Raw genomic sequence first — 22227 nt, forward strand, 5'->3', positions numbered from 1 at the left:
GATGGCCTTAAGCCTTGCCCCCTTCCTTCCCCCCCCCCTGCGGCCAGTTCTTAAGAGTGAGCAGGTCTTGCAACAGAGAGGAAGGCCAGGGCCGGGCAGCTCAGAAGGGGGAGGGGCAGCCCCAGCCCTGGTCGGTCATGGGAACAGCCGGGAACTGCTTCGCTCCTGGGCCAGCACTTTTGGGGCAGGGAAGAGAACGGGAAGGGTCACCGCTTCTCCTGTGTTAGAGATCTTTTATTGTCCTTCTCCAATGGGGAGGCACTGGCGACCTAAGAAATCCACACATGGTCCAGGAGCAGCTCTTCGGAGTCGCCAGGCTGGGCACAGAACAGAAGCCCTGTTTGGGGTCCTTGGTTGGGCTCCACTCGCTGGGTGACATCTTGGCAGTTAAAACACCCACTCCTGTGCAGGATGAGGCACAGGGACCGCCGTGGCGGCCAGTGCCCAGGGAACCCAAGCGAGGCTAGGCAGACTTTATCCAGAATTCGGTGCCAGCATGAGCCCAGCTCTGCCTTGACCAGGGGGGTGGGGGGGGGTGAGGGCGACTCTTGCTCGGGCCACACCCTGTTCACCACGCTTCCAAGGACTCTGAGCTCCCTTCTCCCTTCCTCCCCGATGACAACAAAGATTCTTTCTTGGGGGCAAAGGCTGCCACAGAAGGCCACGACAGTTCAAAACCTGCAAACGGGGACTATGCCCAACTGACCAGATCTCACCTCGCCTCTGGAAGAAATTGTTCAGGCACATCTCCAAGGAGAGGAAGAGGGAGCACCCAAGGCCTTGTTGCAGTGCGCGCACACACACACACACACACACACACACACACACAAACACATATACCCTCAGCCCTAGAAAGGATAACCTGTGGCGAGGGGAGCTAGGGCTCCACAGCAGCCGGAGGGCCCCACGAGCCTCCTACCTGCTTCCAAAGGTCAAAAGCCACAGGTCTTCTGATGCAGCTGCCAGCAGAGGCAAAACTCTGGTGCCCAAGGCTTCTCCCAGGGAGGTAGCGGGGGGGGCACCTCCACAGTCTCCTCTGGCTACCCGCTCAGGGCCATTCTCCTAGGTAGTCACATCTCCCTCCCCAGAATGCCAGTGCCCCCCCTCCCAAGCTTGAGGAGGTAGGGGAGCTGCAGAGGGAGCAGCTAGCCAGTGTTGGCACCAGCCAGCGAGGAAGCCAGATCCATTCTGGACTTCTGACAGGAAAAAGAGAGAGGAGCCAGAACCACGGCTGAGAGCCAACCATAATCATGGGTTTATTCGTCATGATCCCATGCCCAACTAACTTACTGGTTGCAGATGACCCAACCTCCCCCCCCACACCCCCGAAGAAAAGAAAAGAAAAACGGAACTAAGAAGTTACTAGAGAGAGATCTGGAGACCTTTTTGTGTGTGGGTTCTTGTTTTAAGTCCAACATAAATGAAAAAAAAAAAGCTTTGGACATTTCCCAAAACAGAAATAAAAGCAAAGTATATTATACATTCAACATATACTGCGAGTATTGATTACTACAATACAAAGCAATGATTAAAAAACAAACCCACAAAAATAAAAAGTGTGATACTGCAAAATGGCACAGCTAGGCAAGTCCCCAAGCCGCTGGTTTGGAGGGCAGCTGTTGCCATCATCTTCCAGGGTCATGTAAACAGAAGGAGAAACCCACACCCCAGTCCAAAGCCAGGCTGCGTGTGCCTCTGGGTTGCTTCTGGTCTCTCACTGGGATGCGGGAGAGGATGAGGAGGCACCCCTTGTCTTCCCCTCCGTCCACCCCCAGGCCCCTCTTCCAGGCAAGGACGTGGTGGTGGTGGCCCCAGATGGAGATTCAGTCACAATTCAGCATTGAGGAGGAAGCAGAGGGGGGGGGGACACGGCCCTGTCGCTGCTCACTGGGGTTTGACATCCGGAGGCCTGGGAAGGCCTGAGAAAGGGCGGGGGGGGGAGAGAACGAGGAGGAGGAGGAGGAGGAGGAGGAATAGGAGGAGGAGGTGACGGGTGGGGGTGGGTCAAGGGCAAACGAACCTCGGCTGTGCTGGTCTCACACCTTCTTCTGTGCAAATTCAGGAGGGCTGCGTTGACTTTTGTTTTTTTTTTTTAATTTTCCTTTAAAAAATGCTTCCAAAAAGAGTCAGTACTAGGAATTTTGCTGTGGTAGCTTTTCCCAAATGTTCCAAGGCAGAAAGATGACACAGAGACTCCCCCAAGACCCGGCTGTGGAAGGGCCCCCCAGTCCCAGAAAACAAGGCCCCCTCCGGATGGAGAGCAAGGGGTCTCGAGATGACGGGAAGAAGGAGGAGGAGGACGATGATGATGCCGTGAGCGGGGTCGGGCGGGGGGGGGAGGCACCGCCACTGGCACGCCACCGGAGCAAAGCCAAGACCAAATTGGGAGCAGCAAAAGGCATAAGGCGGAGGGAGAAGGCCTGACAGTCTTAACCATTAAGTCATCAATAGTAATAATAATAATATTAATAATAATAATATTAATAATAATAAAACATTTACTGAAACCAATTCCTACATGATCTGAAGGGAAGGAAGCAAGTTGGAAAAGGGATCCAGGTTTCTCAAGGGTTGAACCCTAACGAAAATTAAAAGCAGCCGATGGAAGTGAATAGAAAGATGTGTCCAAAAGGAGGAACGGGGGGGGGGGGAGAGCGGGCTCTGTTTTGTTTTTTTAAGCACAGGGCCTATAAAAACGGGGAAAGACAAACAAAAAGATGCACAAAAGCAATATTGCACCCGTGCCGGTGAGGAGGAGGAGAAGCCTGAGTTGGCGTGGCAGGGAGGGTGGCAGAGAGGGAGGGAAGAAAGGGGCCAGGCCAGGCCAGGGCCAGCAGGCAGGCATCGGTCGGACCAGCGCCTCCGCTTCTCGACCAGCCCCGGCCCCTCCAGCCGCTCTGCCGGGGTCTGGCAAGCACTGGGCAAGGCAGGCCCACCTCAAACGTCTGCTTATTGCTCGCTGGTGGGTGAGACGCTGCATCGCTTTCAGCACGCCCCCCCCCCCCAAATCAGCTTTGCTGGGCAAGGCAGGGTGCCCCCCCCAGACAGCAGCTGTCCTGGGGGGGCCCCTGCAGGGCCAGGCAAGGAGGAGCCCTCTGCCTCCTGGAGAACAGCTGGCATCACAGAGGATGAAGATGGCAATACGTCATAAACATCCGAAAGGAACAGGCACACTGCTCAACGGAGGAGGAGGAGGAGGAGGCAGCCGAGGTGGAGGAAGGCCGAGGAAGAGGAGGAGCTGCCGCCGCCACCGCTGCCGCTGCTGTTGCCGCACAATTTCTGTCCAGGAGAAATGCTACGGCCATTTGGCGCGATGCTGCGTGATACTGTTGGTTTGAAATGGACCATTTTTGTTTCAAAGCTGTACAGACCCCTGTCAGAAGAAAGCGGAAGACAGAGAGACAGAAAGATAGGTAGGTATGGGGACACAAAGCAGGCAGAAGCCTTGTGCACGCCCGCACACGGAGGAGACTCCGGCCCCAGCCCACACCTGCCCTGGACGACGACGACCCTCAGAGGGCTCTCTCGCCAGCTCTGCTGCCGCCTCCAAGAGGAGGCCCCCTCCCGGCAGCCGGGTGACCCTCGTGGCACTGCCTGGGAGGAGGGCGCTGGTGTTGCCCCCCGTGCTCCAGCCCCTCACCTCAGCCAGCTGGGTCCATCTGGCAGAAACATATCCCCCCCCCCTCCAAGCAAAGCAGGGACCACCTCGGAGAGGCCCAGGCCAGGTGGCACCTCCTTGCCGGCCATTCCCTTGAGCGGGAGGGGGCGGACAGGCGCTGGGAAATGACCCACCCCTTCCCCGACCTCAACCAGGATGCCCAACGGCACTGATGGCAACCCACCTTCTCCTCTAGACCCCAGCCTGTTCCATCCCGAAGGGAACCTCCGGGTGCTTGTAGCTCAGCAGGACGTCCGTAATACACGTGGAGGGGTAACAGGCGGCATTGAGGTGCTGGCTGCCCTCCCCCAGATCGGGCTGCTCGTCCCCTTCCAAACTCTCCCCACCATCTGCAAAACCAAGAGGGAGAGGGGATGCTTCTGGCAGGCTGCAGATTCAGCTGCCAGGGCAACCCAGGGAAAGGCCCGCTGCATAGGCACCTAGTAGAGCTGAGGAGCCTGCCTGCCTGCCCACCCACCTGCCAGTCCGAGCCAACCTCGCCCCCAGGCTGCCTGCCTAGCCCGGCCCAGGGAAAGATCCCTCCTTGCCTGCCCGCCTCCCCAGCCTTGCAAACGAGGCAGGTAGTGTTCTGGCGGGAAGGTGCAGCCTCAGGATGGGAAAAGCACAGGTCCCACAGCTAACCCGAAACACTCCGAAGCCCCCCCCCACTACCACTACCACCACCACCACCCTTTGCAGATGCAGCGCCTCAGCCCTAGGGCCTGCATGGCCTCCCGTGGGCCCAGCCTTCCCAGACAGCCCTTAGCCTGGTCCTTGACTGCTTCCCGGGGCCGGCCACTCACCATCCCTCTCCCGGTCATGGAGCGGCTGGCTGCCCATGAGCGAAGACTGGCTGAGCACAGCGTCAGACATGCGGGCAGAGCTGAGCGCCTTCCCTGCCATGAGGCTCATGCCTGGAAGAGTGTCCAGTTGCACCTGCAGGTGGGAGGGAGAAGAGATGGAGGCCCCCAGTGAATAGATGCCCCGCGACCACAGAATAGATGCCCCACGACCCTCCTGCCAAGTGGCAATGCCCTAGTGGGCGCCCAGCAAGGAGAGCAGCTCACCCAGGTCTTATCCCTGAGCCGGTGGCTTTCCAAGCCCCAGCTGAGAAGCAGACCGGCCCCTCTTTCCCTCCCCTTGGTCTCCCCCACGTACATAGGCATCGCCGCTGCTCTGAATCGTGTGGTGTCTCTGGAGGGGCCGGGCTCTGTGATGCGTGCTGGGAATCCCCCGGGTGGAGGAGGAGTAGTCCCCCAGCCCCTCGGCATCGGCCGTTTCCATGTGCCCTGGCGAGTTCCTTTCCATGCAACCTGTGGCCATGGGATCTGGGGTTGGGGTTGGGGTTGGGGGGGAGAGAAGAGGACCGCAGAAAGAGCACAACGTTCAGGTCCTGCATGGAGGCCTCTGCCCTTCTGTGCCAGGCTGGAGGGGGAACCGGGCAGAAGCCCAGCATGCACGCCGGGCCCCTCCCCCTCCAAGATAGCCAGCCTGGCTGGCAGGGGCTGCCCTTCCTCTGCTGCAGGCTGACAGCTGTCCTGGGAGAGAGGGGGAGCCTCAAAGACCTGGTGGTCATGATCCAAGGAATGCCCCCCACCACCACCGCCACCACCCACGGGGCCTCCACAATTTAACACTCCCCTGCAACCTCCTCACACACCTCTGGGTTCTCAGCTAGAAGAGACATGTTCTGGGGTATGGTCTGCATGCACACGCCATGTCTGGGGTGTAACGTGGGAGAGCCAAGCACCCCTTGACGCACCCGAACAGACCCCCCAGACCTGCCCGTTAGGCTGCTGTCTGCAGCATGTGCCCATTCTTTGATCTGTGCAAAACCTGCCCTCCGGGTGAAGCACAGATAGACCCCTTTGCTGCTACGGAATCCCCCCCCCATGCCGCCCCCCCAAGAGACCATGCCTGGAGCTCTCCTTCTATGTCCACCTGCCTGGCAGGACATCCAGGTCCCACGGCAGACACACAGGCAGGCAGGGCTTTCCAAGCACGGCTCCTCCTCCTCCTCCTCCTCCTCCTCCGGCCAAGGAGTCAGCCAAAGGTCGGCCCCTGCCCAAACGGCTGCGTGGGAGGTTAAAGGCTGCTCTTCTATCAGGCCAGGCCTCATTTATGGCCTCAGCAGGAGGTGGCGCAGGAAGACAGGCTCCTCAAATGACACCCCCACACACAGACACTCTTCGCACAAGTGCCCTCCATGGTCCCCGAAGGCAGCGTGGTCTGCCAACAGTGCTGGGGGGTGGGGTGGGGGATGCAGACGGAGAGCCTCCCCTGCCCGCCTCACCCAGAGCCGCCGCATGGCTGTAGCCAAGCCTCCTGGTTGTCCGTTCAGGCTGCAAGAACTCACGCCTGTCAACAGGCTGGACTTTGGCCTACCATCTGCAAGGTGACCCTCTGGCCATTGCGACAGGCAGGAAGGGGGGACATTCCCCGTGGCCTCAGAGTCTCTTCCCTGCTAGAGCACACTCTCCCCCACCCCCCCAGCCCCCCAACCAAGAGGCACCCCAGAGCTCTGGAGAGCCCACCCCTCCCCTCGTTGGCCCTGGGCATCCACCAAGCGCAAGGAAGAGACCGGTGCCTGCCTGCCTGCCTGCCCACAACCCCCCCCCGCCGCTGCCGCTGCTGCTCAGAAAGGTGGCAGGAGCAGAGGCGGGATGCAAGATTGAAAGGGAATCCCTTGACGGATGCTTGGAAAGCGGGGAGCGAGCCCCATGCAGCTCCTGAGAGCCCAAGCGGTGGGCCTCCCTTCCGGGCACCAAGGCTCCCACCACCAGGCTTTCAGACCGCCCAGTGCCAACATCGGGTGACAAGCGGCCGAGATGGAGTGGCTGAAGGGTTCCACTAGGCTAGCCAGGTAACCAGGGTCCCTTTCTGGGGAAAACAAACCAAAGAAGCTGCTTTGCCCCGAGGGAGGGGGGCATCAGCGCCAGCTGCTGAGCCCACTGGGCACAAACCACCACGACTGCCTGGCCCCCAAGTCAGCTGGCACCCCCCCAGGCCCCACATATTCTGCCTCAAGAGGATTCCAGGCCATGCTGAGTGGTGGGGGTGGTGGGGGAGCAAGGGCGGACACTGGGGAGAAGGTCTGTTTCCCCTGCCAGGGGCCTGGGGGGGGGGGGCCACGCTGGGATTCAGCCAAGCCAGGAAGGATCGAGAGCCCATGGGAAAGAGCCGTGCTGCATTGAGGCTCAGCCAGGGAATGGATGGCCCCGGCAGCTTGGCCTGACTCCACAGAGGAAGAGAAAATCGTCTCCAGCCCAGCCTTCCCAGAGCACCCTGTGGGGCCTGGGAGAGACAGAGGCACCTTCACGAGTGCTTCACGCTCTCTGGCTGCCCCACGCTCCCATTCCTCTGCGCTCCTCAGGCAGGTGAGAGAGCGAGAGAGAGAGACCAGTGGCTCATCTCAGGAGCCGAGGGCAAAGCGGGGCTCCCAAGGCCAGACTTGGCACTGGCCCCAGAAAGACCCCAAGGGACCAGAAGAGCCGGCCAGAAGGGAAGCCCCTCCTAGCCGAGAGGAGACCGCGAAGAGCGGCGAAGGCCCTGCCTCCTTCGCCACCGCTGGCCCCAAAGGCAAGCAGACCCCCTCCTTCCTTGGGGTTCACCAGCCAGGGCCCCTTCCCCGCATCTCCCCCACCTTCAGGCCAGGCCAGCCTTCCAGGGCCTCTCCTTCACCACCCCTTACCTCTGAAGGGCACCTCGCTCCGACAAAAGGATGTGCCGGCCGGCTGGCGCCTGTAAGGATGCGCCCCCAGCTCCTGCTCGGGCTTCACAGTCCCAAACAGAGAGTCCGCGTCCCCAGGGCTCCCGACGCTTAAGAGCAGCTGGGCCTCATGGCAACCTCTGGCCTTATGGCCGGAAAAGCCGTCCCGGCCCCCCTGGCACAGGCAGCCCGCTTCCTCCTCCATGCTCTCCGAGTGGACCAGGGCGGGCTGGTGGGCGTAGCCGTGGGCCACCACCGAGGCCGGCACCTGCTGGAGGCCGTCGTGCGCCCTCACTTTGAGGAGGGCCTGGGGGCTGGTGTGCGGGTGATGAGGGCGGTGGGGGAGGTAGGGGTCAGCGTTCGGATAAGGCAAAGATAGCGCTTGGCGGTCCGAGGGTCTCTGGGGGGCCCCGCTGGCCACGTGTCCGGTCTCCCCCTGGCTCATGTGCCGGATCAGCTCCTGGAACTCTTGCTGCTGCTGCTGCTGCTGCTGCTGTTGTTGCTGCTGTTGCTGCTGCCGCCGCTTGAGCAGCTGAGCCACCTCTGCCTGGGGCAGCCGCAGGTCGGCGTGGCCGGTGAGCGAGTGCCGAGGGGAGAGCAGCCCCTGCAGGATGTGCGGGACCTGCTGGTGCCGGCTGTAGTCGGGCGGGGTCGGGGAGAGCAGCGCCTGCTGGAGGGCCGAGGCGGCGTAGTGCTGCCCCTGCGGTGGCGGCGGCGGCGGCTGCCCCTGCTGGGCACCGTGGGGGAAGTGGGGAAACGGCTCCAGCGGCGGGACTTTCAGGGCCTGGGCGGGAGGGAAGCCCACGGCTGTCGTGGCTGGGCTGTAGCTGCCGGGCGAGACACGGGCCTGCTCAGGGAACAGGTGGGGAGGCAGAAGCACCTGGTCGTAACCAATGGACGGATACCTGTGTGGGTGGAGAAAGACAGAAGCGTGGGGGGGGGTCTTCTTCAGAGGCGCTGAGCAAGGCAAGCCCAGCAGAACCCAGAATCTCCCTCCCTCCCTGCCTGCCTGCCTGCCTGCCTGCCTGCCTGGGATGGAAGCACAGGGAGGCGGGGGAGGGGGGGAAAGAGGGTTGCCCTCCCATCTCCCAGAGAGAACGGTGGAGATCACTGCCCCTGCCCTGCCCTGCCCTGCCTCCCTCCAGCATATCTGAGGCCAGGGCAGCACGCCTCAGAGAGGGACAAACCCCCTCCAGGAATCTGCCCGGCTTTCACCTGGCACAGAAACCATCTCAGCAAAAGGCCGCCTCGTATCCACTTCCCCCACTAATAAGCTGAGTGTTCTGTGGGGAGCCAAGGGGGGCACGGCAGGGTGTGGCCTGTGGAGCATCTCTCATGCTGCATGTTTGCTGCCAGCGGTTCAGGGCCACCCCAACCATTTTGCAGACACACAAGACAGACAGACAGACACATACACACACACACACGGACATGCCCTACCTGTGTGACTCCGCACTGTCTGCGCTGAGCTGCTTGGAGAGAGGTCTGTGTCCATAAGCCAAGGAGGCCAGCAGGCTGGCACGTTGGTGCATCTGCAATTGGTTGGCACTGGGAGCAATCGGCATGCCACGCCCAGCCTGTAGCAGGCTGTTGCCCACCACCTCTCCAGGATCCTGCACTTGCATGCTGACCGGAGGCCCCTGGCCCGGCTGCTGCACCCCCAGGCAGGAGAGGGGTAGGCTGGGGGGAGGGGAGCAGTTGCCAGCCTGTTGCTGCTGCTGCTGCTGGAAGAGGGCTCCGTGGGCAGGCATCCCCTGGAACTGTGATGGCGAGGTGGCACCTGCAGAGAGGAACCCTGTCCATTAACCACTGCCTCAGCCTGAGGGAGGGCCAGTCTCAGCCATTTGGGGGCCAGGAGCTGCCCTTTATCAGACTCTGCAGCCAAGCCCCGAGGGCGAGGCAGGCAGAGCTTCCACGGACGGATGGGGGGGGGGGAAGTTGTGCCTCCTGCGGCCGAGTCGCCAGAGCAAGAAGCCCTCCAGAAGGATGAGGAGCGACCCGACCGGAGCTTGCCAGAGAGGAGCAGCTCCTGGGCTCGCTGGCACTTACCATGGCTCTGGAGCATGCTGCTGCTGACCGGAGGGGAGCTACTGTCCGTCTGCCTGAAGACAAGGTGGTTGCTAGGGTGGGTGGGAGGGGGGCTGGAGGGCTGGATCCGTAGCCTATACACACACAGGGACACAGGGAAGAGCATCTTTTCAGAAATAACCAGTGTATTGGAGGATGTGGAACAGCCGTCTTTGAGAACATGGGGAACGTCAGAAGAGCTCTGAGGTGGGATCGGGGCCAAAGGATAACCCAGCACCCTGTTCCCATCTGGGCCAACCCCTGAAAGCTCGCAAACGGGACTGAGGGTCCCTCGCCTACCCCAGCAACTTCTCCTCAGCCATTGCGATGCGTGAGCCACAGACCACCTTCTCTGTTCTCCATCCGCCTCACTGCCCTTTAAAGCCAGCCAGGTAGTGGGGGGGGGGCTCTCCCTCGCCACCCTACAGAATGTTGCCGTCCACCCTTTTCTTCCTCCACTGCAAGGCTGGGGAGATGGTCTGGCACAGGCAGGCCCTACATCCCGTGGTGCACTTGGGCCAGGCAATGCGCCAGCCAGCCTGGGTCACGCCTGCAACGAATCAAGTGGCGCGCGGGGGGGGGGAAACGGGACAGGAGGGCCTCCACACCAAAAGCAGCAGCTGGGGCGGAAGGGGAGGGGCCACTACAACCTTCAGCATTTCCTCCTGGTCACTGACCCTCCAATGCTAATTGACACAAATTAAGGCCTGGAGGCGGGAGGCACTCATGGTTTTTTTCTTTTCTTAAGGGAAAAAACCCAACTATGCCAAGTAGGTTAAACCAGAAAAAAAGTGGCACGAATTTTAATAAATATTTTGTTCCCGCTGAAATTGCCCGTGTTCCAAAATTCCTAATTTACATACTGCAATGATAAGGTTTTGACCAACTCATTGAACTTTCCTGCCATCTGCCCTCCTACCAGGAGACCCACACACACACACACTTCTGTAAACCGGGAAGCAAGACTTCACAGCTGCTGGCCAATCCTCACTCAGCCTTTCTTTTCCTGCCGGCAGCCAAGGCCACTGCACTTTGACACTTTCTTCAGCAGAAGGCCTGCCTTGATCTTGCCCTGCCTGAGACACAGCCTTCCCAACCCCTGCGCGTCCCTTTCCTGATAGAGAAGCCGTCTCACCACCTCCCTGCAGTGTCTGCTCCCCTGCAGAATGGCTCCAGTCTGCCGGTCTGTCTGTCTGTCTGGGGAAACTTGATCAAACATTCAAAGAATGTTCTGTTCAGGTCTAGCTGCGTATCTGGGTCTACATGCATGGGGAAGGGAACTCTTGCCTGTTTCGGTTCTGGGATCTGAGCAGGCCTGCCGTTCAGCACAAGATGGTGGAGCATCCACTCAGCTCGCCTGAAGCCTCCTGCACCCCCCCTCCCAGGACACAGGGCTGGAGTTGCTATTTACCTCTGGAGCTGGTGAGTGAGCAGCGCAGGCTGGTTTTCCCCTGGAGCTTGGAGGGGCGGAGAGGGCTGAGGAGGGCAGACACAATCCTGTGTGAGGGAGGAAGGCAGGCAAAAGTGAGGTCGCTCAGCAGGGGCACCCATTGGCAAAAGGCAAAATGGAGGCAGGCTGGGAAGGTGGGAGCCGGGGCCAGCAGGAGTGGTGGCTGAGGGGCACTCCAGCACGAAGCAGGCTGGTCAAGCACAGCCTTCCCTGCAGGAAGAACCCTTTCGGCCAAAGGCTAAAGGAAGCGTGTGGGGTGATTGCAAGGGAGAGCCAATTGGGGAAAGAAAGCTGCCAGGGAGCAGAGGAGGGCATGGATATACCCACAAAGGAACTGCGACTGCCCAGGTGCCACCCAGACCAAGGACGCAGGGGGCTGGCCAGCAAGGACACCCTAACCCGTTCCCACTGAGGCCAGAGGGGAGAACTGCAGGCTGATGGAGAATTCACCAGGGGAGGGGGGAGGAGCAAACATGATGGCTAGTGTGTCAGCATGGACTCTATGCAGCAACCCTGGCCTGAGTCCTTCCCAGCCCTGCCTCAAACTACACCCAAGGTTGCACCTGGGATCCTGCACGGGAGAGCCTGGCCCGCTCCACCGAGCAGCAGCTGCGGTTCCTCCAAGAAAGAGGGAGGGGCCGAGGGCTCTGCAAAGCGTGGGCTCACCCTGCGGCCCTCGGACGCCCCAATACCTGGATCTGCTGCTGAAGGATCTGGTGATGCTGCTCCTGCTGGTACAAGATATGCTGCTGCTGGGTCTTCTCCAAGGTCCGCTCATCGATGTGGCCCCCGTACATCTTCTGGAGCTGCTCACATTCCTGAAACAAGCCACCAGTGCCCACGTTGGCTGCTGCCTGGCGTGGCGGAGCAGGACAGACTCTTGAGGAAGCCCCACCACTGGGTCCCTCTGGGCCTGGGCCCCCTGCGGAGAGGAGGCTGGACTGCGGGATCACAGCTACCCCTTCAGGTTGGAGGAAGCAGCTGCTGCGGCTGCTCACCCTTCCTGCTAGGCTCCCCAGCGGCCACCCCCTCACCTGCTGGAGCTGCTTGATGCTGCTGTGGTTGCCCATCTTTTCCAGCTGGGCCTTGAACGCCTGGATGCTGGCAGCCCCATCAGAGAAGCGGCGGACCGGGGAGAAGCGCTCCGTGGGGAGGTGCAGCGTGTTGGAATCCTTATAGATGTAGCTGTACGAGCACACAAACACACACGGGCACAGGTCAGAAGGGGCCCCGCTGAACCCCCAAGGGCTGGGAACCGGCCGTTTCTCACAGGAACAAAAGGCATCAGCCACCACAAACGTCCCTCTTGCAGGGCAGGCCGGAAGCAGAAATGCGCTGCTTCGCTCCAGCGCCTCCCCGAAGGAACCCCGCACACGGCTTCCTCTCATCTCACACGGAAGGCTGGCAGACGCTCTCCTTTCCAGAGCCGTCTCAGCAGCCCTGGCCCCTTCCTGCCCCCCCCCGGCCTTCCCCTCCAGGGGTGGCGCAACATCTTGGAGAAAGGGGGAGGATGGGGCTGGCATCTCCCACCTGCCTCCCCCCCCCCTTTGGTGGAGGGCCAAGTGCCAAGACAAGGGGGGAAAGGTCTCCAAGCCATGAACAGGGGCTGGAAATTCCTCAGCACCCGCAAAGGGGCTGCTAGACTTCCCATCTTTAGCAACGGGCTGGTGTCCACCCAGGAGGCAGAAAACACGGGGGGGGGAACCCTTTCTGACCGTCTCTAGAGAAAAAGCAGGAGCTGCTGAGCAGCAGGCCAGTTGGCTCCCCTGCTTGCCTGCCAGCGCCCAGCCCTGACCCAATCCAGTGGCTCGTTAGGAGAATCACGGGCGCAGCGGGAGAGGAGGGCCTGGGCAAACTCCGCTGGGGCCAGGGCAAGAAGCTGGGCTTCAGGTGGCCTCAGCCGCCCACTGACCCCCAAATTGGGTCAGCGAGACGGCTAGACGTCCCTCTTCCTCCCCTTTCCAAGGTTCCTGTCTCCTTTCCCCAAGACAGCAGGTTACGTGGAATCAGGGCCTCAGGGAAGAGGGTGCCAGCTGCAGCTGCTGAGGAGGCAGTAGGTGGCCCTCCCGCCACTCGTCTAGGGAGAAAAGAGGGAAACCCCCTGGCTTGAGCCAGTCCCTCCCTGGTCCGCAGGCTGAGCCCAAGCGCAGAGTCCTCCTGGGCCACCAAGTGCCAGAGAGGCCTGGAAGGAAGAGCCGTCTCCCCGGAGGGCTACGGCCTTCTCTCTGGCGCCCGTGCTCGAGCGGCTTTCCCCATGCGGAGCAAGGCTGGCTCCACTACGGAACCTGCCAACCGAGAGAGGGCCCCGGGCATTAGCCAAGCACAGCCCCTTCCTAAGCCAGTAGGGAACGGAGGCTTGGAAACTCCCCGAATTCAGCAGGAAGCGCCGCACATCCAATCGGACCAGCCAGGAGCCCTCAAAGTGGAAGGAGGAAGAGCAGCCCCCCCCCGGCCACTCCTGCACCGCTGGGAACGATTCACAAGGGGCCCCACTGGATGGTGGGGAGGACAGAGATTCCCTGCTAAGGGCCAAGCGCAGGAGAGAAACAGGTCTGGCGGAGGCCCCGTTTTGAATCCCTTGAAGGAACGTCGCAAAGGTGAGGGGGCTGCCCCACCGCCTGGAGGGCCCCACCTCTCATCATCTGGCCTGGGGGTTCCCCCCAAAGAACAGGGATGGGACTCCTTGAGTTCTGAAAGCCCAAACCGTAGGAGCCCCTACAACTCCCCCTCTCGAGCCGAAAGAGGGTGTGCCAGGAAGGCGCCAGGCTGCAGCCCCCAGCCCCCTCCCTTCACTCCGGACACCCTGCGAAGCCCCCCAACCCTCGCCCATCTCTGCCACCTGGCCACTGACCCCAAGCCCCTGTGGCTCCCGTCCTCGGCTCAGCACCAGACCCACTGAAGACACCTGCCAGTCCCAGCGGGGTCCATTTGTCAGGTTGCTCCTGGGTTTGCATACCCACACGTCTGTTCTCTCTTGAGTCCTGCCCTTCCCTCCATGCAGGGGTTTCATGGGCTCCCTGCAACGGGCCTGCCAGGCTCCAGCCGGGCAGTGGGCCGCAAAAGGAGCAGGTGGCCTCACAGACACACACACACACACACACTCAACAGGCCAGCCCAGGGCTGGGAGAACTTACATCTGGGGTGACAGTGCCCAGGGCCCCCCCTGCCCCCTCGGTCAAGAGTGACCATGGTGTGGTCACTGAGGGGACCCCGTGTAGAAATGGCCCAGATCCTCCCCAACCGGCCACGCTGCTCCCTGGCCAGGGGAGGAGAGGGCACGCCATCTCCTCACAAACAACCCCTCCCCTGACCGTGTGGCCCCTTGAGGGTCTGCAAGCAAACCCTCCCCCTGTCCCTGGGCCCTTTGGGGCTTTGGGGGCAGGGGGTGGAGGGGGGGGTCAGCCACCCATGTGCTGGTGGAAGGGAGGGCAGGGACACCAACAAGACCTGCCAACGGCTCAGGCCCTGAAGGGACCGGCAGGCAATGCCAGGCCAAGGCCAAGAACCACCGGGGGAGGACAGGCCCTGGGGGGGGGCACCTGCAAGGGGTACCAGGATTGGCCGCCTCCCGACCAGCGATGGCAAGAGAGAAACTGCTTCCTGCCAGGCTGGCCTGTCAAAGCCCTGCCCGGCCCCGGCCGGCTGCCTCTGTCCCGTCCAGGACTCGTGTTTACTCAGCGTGACGGTGACTGCCGCACGGAGGCTCCAGGCCGGGAGTTACCCGGGGTCAGCAGGCCTTATCTTGGATCGGAGCGGAGGCTCCAGCGTGGCAGGGCCCGCAGAGCTCCCGGGGCTCAGAGTTCAGCTGTTCCGGCGGGTGAGGTGACTGCCGAGCTCAGCAGCTTTGAGGGCAAGGAGAACATGGGCTTGGGGGGCTGCTGCAAAGCCAGTCAGGGAGGGGGGACCTCGGCAAAAACAGGGGGGAGGGAAGGCAGCCTTCCTTCTGAGGCTATGGGGGGGCCGCAATGGGCCTCAGGCAGCCTGTCTGGGGCCAACCTCGCCAGGCAAGCTCGGGGCTCTCCCGTGGCCCCAGCTTGAGAGAGACACACAGAGAGAGAGAGAGAGAGCCCCCCTGTCGCAACGGCCAAAGGTCACCCTTGGGCTCCTGCCACTGCCCTCCCTCCCTCCCTCCCTCCCACCTCCTCCCCTTGCAGGGGACTCTCTGCAGGGCCGCACAGCAGGGACATCCTGCCAACTCTCGCCGCGGCGCAGGTCCCATGACCAGGGTTCAGAGGCCTGCCTACAAGAGAAGCCGAACCCTCCGTGGTTGCCCGGGCACAGGGACACCCTCCTGCCGCTGCCTGGGGCAGGTGCTCCAGGGCTGGGGCACGGGCTCTCATGGCCAGAGGCAGCCGCCCTGCTCCTCTGCCCCTGACCGACCACCTGCAGGGCATCACAGGGGCAAGAACGAAGCCGGGGCAAGGGCCTCGGCTCTCTCGTGCTCCCCCTGGTCACTCAGACAAGGTGGAGCCCGGGAGTGCTTCCCCAGGAGGGCCCAGGGGGCCCGTGCATCCGGCTTCGGCCCCTCCTTCGTGGCAGAGGCTCCCTGCTCCCTGGGAGACCGACTCAGCAGCTGACCGTCTTGCTGGCCAAGGCCAGCCCTCCGGCACCCATGGCTGCCCATGCCCAGTTCTCTCTGGCCTGACACCGCCTCAGGGGCTGGACGTTCAGGAAGGTCTCGAGACAAGACCGGCCCGGGGAATGCTGGGGGGGGGGCAGGCCATGGGCCTGCGCCTCAAGCCTCTCTCGGCCTGGGGTGGAGCGGGGTGCAGCCCTCTGCCCCCAAGCGCCGGTTCCCCTGGTGCAGAGCTCCCCAAGCGCCGGTGCCAGTACTCACCGGTGCTGGTCGGGTGCCAGGTGCGGAGCCCGGGAGCGGAAGGGCTGCTGTCCTAGCTGCCTCTGCAAGTCGGGCGGGATTTCCGCAGTGGGGTTGGTCATTGCCAGGGTGTGCCTTTTGGACCTATGGGCCAAGTATCTGCAACAAGCAGGAGCGCATTCAGTGAAGGGGGGGGGCGGCGGCCTGGAGCGCTCCAAAGAGGGAGCAAGAGCAGCAGGGAGGGGGACGGGGGCCCACACACCACGGCCTCACTCTTTGGGGGTGGGCATGGGGGTGAGGCAGGCCCCAGAGCAGGGATGTGGAGGAGGGGATAGAGAGACTGGCCCTTTGGGGCCCAGGGCCACGCTGGAGAAACCAGAATCACCAGCCTACAGAAAACCCAAGCAAAGCAAGGGGCGGGCAGGGAAGCGTTAAAAGCAGATCCACCCCAGCAGCTGCGAGAAAGGGCCGGGTTATCGACTCTGCGGGGGGGGGGGGAGGAAGAGAAGGAGGGGTTCTGCCTGTCCCTCAAGCTGATGGGCTCCCTCCAGGGGAGAAGAGCAAACTTGAACAGAAAAAGGTTCTCGGTGGCAGGGGCCGTCCTCCGCACAAGAGCCAGCTGGGGCGCAGCCGCCCCCCCCCCGGCCTCCAAGGGGGACAATCCCTCCAGACCCTTTAAGCCGTGCTGCAAGGGGCGGGCTATTTCCACCCGAGAGCTGCTCCCAAGGCTAGGCTGGCAGAATCTTCTCCTGGCACCACTGCCAGTTGCTTCCGGGCTGGGGGGGGCACTCTTTCGAGGAAGGACAGGCTGGCCCCCTCCCTGCCCTGGGCCACCGACTAGTGACTGAAGAATGGCCTTTTTGCCACCCAGCGGGGACAGTGACAGTGCTTTCCCTCTCTCCCCTGTTCTATTGTAGAGAGAGTAGGGAGAGCCACAGCGGGCTTTTAAATGGTTTTCATTCTGTCTTTTCTTATTTGTGCTTCAACATTACAACTGATCAGGTCCTTAGCTATATTTGCTTTTAACTCAGGTGAGAAACTGTCTTGGGTCCTGAAAACAGAAGAAAAGCAGGAGGCAGATGCAGTAAGTAAATAAGCCATGAGTGAGTGAGTGAGTGAATGCCTGACAGCATCTCCCCTCAGACAGGCAGGCAGGCAGGCGAGGCACCGGAAGAGCCTTTCCTAGCCTGAGACCTTGGACCACTGTGGCTGATCAAAGGAGCTACCATCCTGGGCCAGAGGGAGCAAAGGCCTCACTCGGGGAGCCTCTTGGCTCCACAGGACCCAAGGCAGTTTCACGGGTTGCAGCTTGGCTCCCTTGCCCACCAACACAGGGATGTGAACGGAGAAAGGAGGGGAGAGAAGGACAGACCTTCCGTGTTGCCCTGGTTCCCAGACATGTGCCAAGAGAGACAGGAGTGAGCCAGAGGAGGACCTGCCACCACGGCGCCCCATCCAGACGCATCCGAACTCCACATCAAATGACCCTTCAAGCCTTCATGCCCTGTTTCTCTGCTTGCCCTCAGCGAGGCGCCTGCTCTAGGCAAACCACAAGAACTCTGCTAGCAAGTCTGGATGCCCCAAAGTTCAGAAGGCTGGCCTCCAAACTGTGGCAAACCCCTGGCGGCTCGACAATCACAACCAAGGCCACCTGCCCGTCTTTCCCCAGGAGGCCAGCTAGAGAGAAGGCCACGCCTGGAAGGGCAGCGTGGCCCGTGGCTTCAACAGCTCTGCCCCTTGGTAGTCTTCAACCCCTGTGCCCAGAGGTCAGAGAGCCCGGGGAGGATCAGCTGAGTTGGAAGGCTATGGTTATAGAGCAGCCCCAAGCACTAGAAGAAGCTGTGCCCACCCACCCAGTCAGCACAAAGAGGTTAGTAGGAAGACCAGGGAAGGGAGTTGAGGCGCGTCGCTATTATAGCAAAGTCCGTGTGAAAACCCAGCTCCCAGAGCAGCACGGACGAAGCAGGGGGCAGAAGCAAACCTGAAGCACAGTCGTCGTGAAACCGCCTGCCAGACCCCTGGGGCAAAGAGCAGGTGGCAGCAGCAGCAGCAGCAGCAACAGGAAGAGGGTTACCTTTGCACGGCTTCCTGATCTGGCTCCCCATCTGAACTCTCTTCATCCACGGGGGTCACGGCGGACACTGCCTGGAGAAAAGAAAAGCAGAGCCTTGGGGTCTGCAGAAAGGAGTCTAGAAATTTAGACCCACCCCTAAAGAGCCCCCCGCCCCCAATTCAAATCCAGAGAGCAGGAACTCCTCACTTCTGCAGTGGCTTTAAAGGAGTCCAGGAAGGGTCCGGAGCTAGAGGGAAACAGACACAGAGAACCTAAACCTCCAGGACAAGAGATAAGCTTGCCAAGCACTTCAACCACAGCTGGACTACGACAGCCTCGTTTCATAGAAGCATTCCCACTCCGACGTAGATTGCTCCCAAAAGATGCTCTGATTTGTGATTCTCTATGTCGTGTATGACGTGGGGTCTGCCTCTTTCAAGCTTCTCTTTCAAAAAAAAAAAAAAAAAAAAAAGCATGGCTCCATCAACTGTGTGTCGGTGGGTGCAGCTCTAGACAAATTCTCCCATAGGAAATCCAACGCCTTCTGCCTGAGGACCTGTGACCAGGACGGGCTTTCCTGCCTATGACTTGGAGGGGAGAGGGAGACCCCTGTCCTAGGAGAGAATCCACAGCTGTGGGGCCAGTAGGAACGGGGGCCAGTAGGGCAGCGGGCAAGACGACTGGAGGTCCAGGAGACGTATCGCAAACTGACCCTCTCCGACCTGCGGCTGGCGCATGGCTGGGCCCTCCCTGCTGGTGGCGCAAGCCTTGGGGCCGTCCTAGAACTGTGAAAAGTGAACCCCCGAGCCAGCTCTCTGCGATTCAGCCAGCTTACGAAGAAAGAGCAGCAACGAGGCCTCTGGTTTAAACGCAAAAAAGCGAGAGCATGAAAGGAAGCAAGTGGGTGGGCGAGGGGAGGGGAGTGGGAGAAGGCTGGCTCTGCCAGGAGTGCCCCTAAAGGCCACGTTACTTACTGGCGTCATGGTGACAAGCGGCGATGGGCCCCGGGGGCGCTTCAAGAGCTGCTGGGCATGGAGCTGGATATTGGCTCCCCCATCTGAGGCCCTCCGTCCAAGGGGCCCCATCCCGTTCAGCAGCTGGAGAGTTGGGGGCTGCAGCAACGACTGCTCCTGCAAAAGAAGCCTCCGTCTCTACCAGCTCCTGACCTGAAAGCCAGGAGGAAAGGGGCAGGGAGGGAGGGAGGGTGCCGTGGGGCCAGAAGCCTCTCCAGCGCAAAGGAGATCTTGGGAACACGGCTGCCCAACCTTTGCTCGTTCCAAAGCTGATCTAGAAGCCCGTCCGCCAGCCTGACGGGAGCCCCAGGTGTTGGGCCCCCTCCAAGGAAGAGGGGCCAAGATCAGGTCCCCTCGAGGCCTCTCCCTCCTCGTACCTTGTACTCCAGCTGGCCGGTGGGCTGCAGGTGCTGCAGGGGAAGCATGTTGGCGGCCACGTTGATGTTGGGGGCCACCTGGAGGAAGGGAGCCTGTGGCGTGACACGGGGAGATCCTGGCGGCAGCAGCAGCAGCTTCTGGAGATCCTCCATGACTTCGGTGCTGCAAAGAGAAGCAAAGCCACTCAAGAGGAAAGAAAGGTGCTCCAAGCCTCTGCATGCAGGCTGCCTCTGCCCGCAGCTCCTGGGAAAGACGAGGAGGTGGTGGCAGCAGTGGCGGCAGCAGCAACAGAGGCTTCTGCAGCCATCCCACCATTTTCTGGGCTGAGGCTTTCCAGCCCTCGCTGTTGAGAGCAGGCACTTTGGAAGGCTGTTCCTCCAGGGGGCTCAGGAACTCGAACCAAGCAAATCACCACCGAGAGGGAAAAGCCAGGCTCTTCGGCCAGAAGGCTGCAGCACTGGGCGGCAGCGGGGGGGGACGGACGCCCCAGCATCACCTGGAAAGGACAGCAGCCAGGGAGCAACACTCACCGAGGGTCAGCCACCCCCACGGTGTGCCTCCTCATGGAGAGATAGCGGACCAGAGCTTCCGGAGAGGGCTCTTCCCCTTCGTCACTGTCCAGGTTCATGGTTCCATCCGTCTGCAGCAAAGGCACACAAACAGAAGGGAGTAAGGGCGCAAGAAGACACGCAGGAGGAAAGGGTTTGGAAGGGCCCCGGGAGAGAGGAAGGGCACTTACCTCCACAATTTGGTTTTCTGGGTTGATCAGCTGCACCTGGGGGACACTGAGGCCCACCGTGCTGCCTGGCTGCTCCGTCTGCAAAGGAGGCACAATCCAAACTCTGAGGGCTAGGGAGAGAAAGCCACTGGAATTGCAGGCCCTGCCCCTCCTGCTCAGCGCCAGCGGCAGGCCCCACCCAAACGCTCCCCTCACCATGCGGGCAGGCCGCCCCCCATCCACACCAGGCTCTGGGCTGCCACCTCAGCATCCCCCCCCCCCCAGAGAGAGACACGCACAGAGAGACCGAGGAGGAGACGTCAGAGGGTAGCTGAGCCCATTTCAGGTTTTGCTGGCTGGGAGGGAGAACTGTGAGGGCCTGAGAGCTAAAGCAGCCAGGAGAGACAGAGGTCCCTGGGGGACAGGGAACAGGGTGGGCCAGGCCCTGCTGGAGGAAGGCTCACAAGTTCTGCCTCCAAAGTACTTTGACAGATCCACTTGTCCACACAGACGCACAACTGCTGCTTCCAAGGTCACAGGGAGAGGGACTTCTTGCTGCTGGCCTTCCCCCCACCCCAAATAACAGAAGCAGCCGGTTTTGCCGAGGGTAGAGGGAGACAGGCTCCTGAACGCCAGGCCCTTCCTCCCTGGAACAGAGCAGCCCTCGTCTCAGACTGACCTGGATGCCCGCTGGTGCTGGGAAGGCCATGCTCCGCGGAAGGCTAGGCTGGGTGGAAATGCGCAGGTTCTTATGCCTCTTCAGGCGATCGCAGAGCAGGCTGTAGATGGCACTGTAGTGATCGTAGGCGTCGGTTCTTAAGGACTGGGAGGGCAGAGAAACAGAAATGGTCCAGTCACCCTTCTGCTCCCTGGCCCAGGCAAGGGGACTGAAGATGCTCCACCGCCGCCGCCCCCCGCACCGCCCCTACCTGGAGGGTGCGCTCTTTGTCCAGACCCATCTCAGCCATGGCCAGCAGCACCTCGTCGTTCAGGGGCTCCATCTGCCTCTCGACCTTCAGGTGCTGGCACTCGGCGATCAGCTGGAAAACACACAGCCCTTCCGTGGTGCTTCAGACGCTCCCAGCAGAAGGAGAAGCCTCCATGCGGGGAGGAGCTTTGAGGGGTATGTCCCCCCCACCAAGAAAGAGAGGCTGTCTTGTGCGGAGAGGCATCTCACTCTGAGGCAAAGGGCTGAGCCCACGGAGGCCTCTGCGTGTGCCCCCCCCCCCCGGTAAGCCAGCACACAGATGTCTTCTCCACTTCCCACCACTACAGCCTTTCTAACACAATGCTTTACCTGCAAAACCCCACATTTGTGGAATTTGGCTCCTAGGGCTGGCTTTAATAACACACATACATCCCTGCACTCAACACCCATCCTCAAGTGTCTAGCCCTCAAGGTCAGAGAGGTCTTTTGAAAACAGCAGCTGAGCAAGAGATGAGGCCTCTGGGCTATCTCCTGACTCAGCCTCCACTCCTAGCATCCCCCCTTCCCCTTCCTCTTCCCCTTCCTCTTCCCCTTCCTCTTCCTCTTCCACTTCCTCTTCCCCTTCCCCTTCCCTACGCATCCTCAGCCTATGTCCCCTCCCCCGCCTCCTCTTCCTGATAGCTAAACAAATTCTGCTCAAGCTGGCACATGGGCTTCTGATCAAGCATCCGCAGAGCATCCATTTATGACATACATGGCTGGTGGCCTGGACAGCTTATTATCTCACAGGGATGGGTAAGCCCAGGAGCCATTCGCCCGACAGCCAACTCAACACAGAGCTTGACCACTCTTGCTTGGGGGGCATCTGGACACCACTCAGAACGCCCCCCCACACCACCCTGTCTCACTCACCGTGTCGAATTCGGCATCGGCCTCGCCAAGCTTCATCCACTTGTGTTTGCAGATCTGCTCCATGGAGAGCCGCCTGCTCGGCTCCAGCACCAGCATGTGGCGGATCAAGTGCTCGCATTCTGCAAGACAGCATGTGGCAAGGAGATGGGGTGGGGAAGGCTGAGGGCCGGGGCAGCCCTCCTTCAGCATCTGCACAGCCCGTTGGCAGCAACAGCAGGCGGGGTCTGCAATCCGACAGACCCCAAACATGTGCCTTTGACCTCCTGCCTCAAAGGGCACAGGAGAGACTTGTGGGCAGGCTCAGCTTTGGAAGGGGGAAGAGCCTGGGCGCCCACCGCCCCTCTCGACCCATCTTCCTTCCGAGCAGCCACTCTACTGGCAGCAGTCCATATGCTAGGATACCAAGCTAAGCAAGAAGATGAAAAACTGGCCAGCCAGTGGGGCTGGAGAGGATGCCCCTCCTCTCCAGGGCAAACCGGAGCCAAGACCCAGGGAAGTCGGGAAAAAGGACTAGGAAGGCTGTGA

General features: G+C 61.2%; 1 protein-coding gene across 2 annotated transcripts in view; it reads right to left on the reverse strand.

Annotated features, from left to right (window-relative positions):
- Nucleotides 1-1232: 1232 nt before the first annotated feature.
- SIK3 (SIK family kinase 3) overlaps nucleotides 1233-22227 on the reverse strand; it is a 72420-nt gene continuing 51425 nt past the window's right edge. Inside the window, exons 7-25 of one of the 2 annotated variants that reach the window (XM_072979374.2) lie at nucleotides 21703-21821; nucleotides 20792-20902; nucleotides 20542-20685; nucleotides 19884-19961; nucleotides 19675-19784; nucleotides 19144-19306; nucleotides 18728-18883; nucleotides 17775-17845; nucleotides 15722-15859; nucleotides 11919-12069; nucleotides 11577-11702; nucleotides 10846-10931; nucleotides 9417-9529; nucleotides 8808-9147; nucleotides 7350-8272; nucleotides 4817-4986; nucleotides 4462-4594; nucleotides 3843-4008; nucleotides 1233-3373 (exon numbers count right to left, since the gene is read on the reverse strand). In XM_072979374.2, the coding sequence (XP_072835475.2) occupies nucleotides 3851-4008; nucleotides 4462-4594; nucleotides 4817-4986; nucleotides 7350-8272; nucleotides 8808-9147; nucleotides 9417-9529; nucleotides 10846-10931; nucleotides 11577-11702; nucleotides 11919-12069; nucleotides 15722-15859; nucleotides 17775-17845; nucleotides 18728-18883; nucleotides 19144-19306; nucleotides 19675-19784; nucleotides 19884-19961; nucleotides 20542-20685; nucleotides 20792-20902; nucleotides 21703-21821 (3290 nt within the window). In that variant the 3' untranslated portion in view covers nucleotides 1233-3373; nucleotides 3843-3850. The remainder of the gene's footprint in view (nucleotides 3374-3842; nucleotides 4009-4461; nucleotides 4595-4816; nucleotides 4987-7349; nucleotides 8273-8807; nucleotides 9148-9416; nucleotides 9530-10845; nucleotides 10932-11576; nucleotides 11703-11918; nucleotides 12070-15721; nucleotides 15860-17774; nucleotides 17846-18727; nucleotides 18884-19143; nucleotides 19307-19674; nucleotides 19785-19883; nucleotides 19962-20541; nucleotides 20686-20791; nucleotides 20903-21702; nucleotides 21822-22227) is intronic. The other variant, XM_072979375.2, reaches the window with a different exon arrangement.

This window comes from Pogona vitticeps, chromosome 8 (genome assembly GCF_051106095.1).
Source record: "Pogona vitticeps strain Pit_001003342236 chromosome 8, PviZW2.1, whole genome shotgun sequence".
In the NCBI taxonomy this organism is placed as follows: domain Eukaryota; kingdom Metazoa; phylum Chordata; class Lepidosauria; order Squamata; family Agamidae; genus Pogona; species Pogona vitticeps.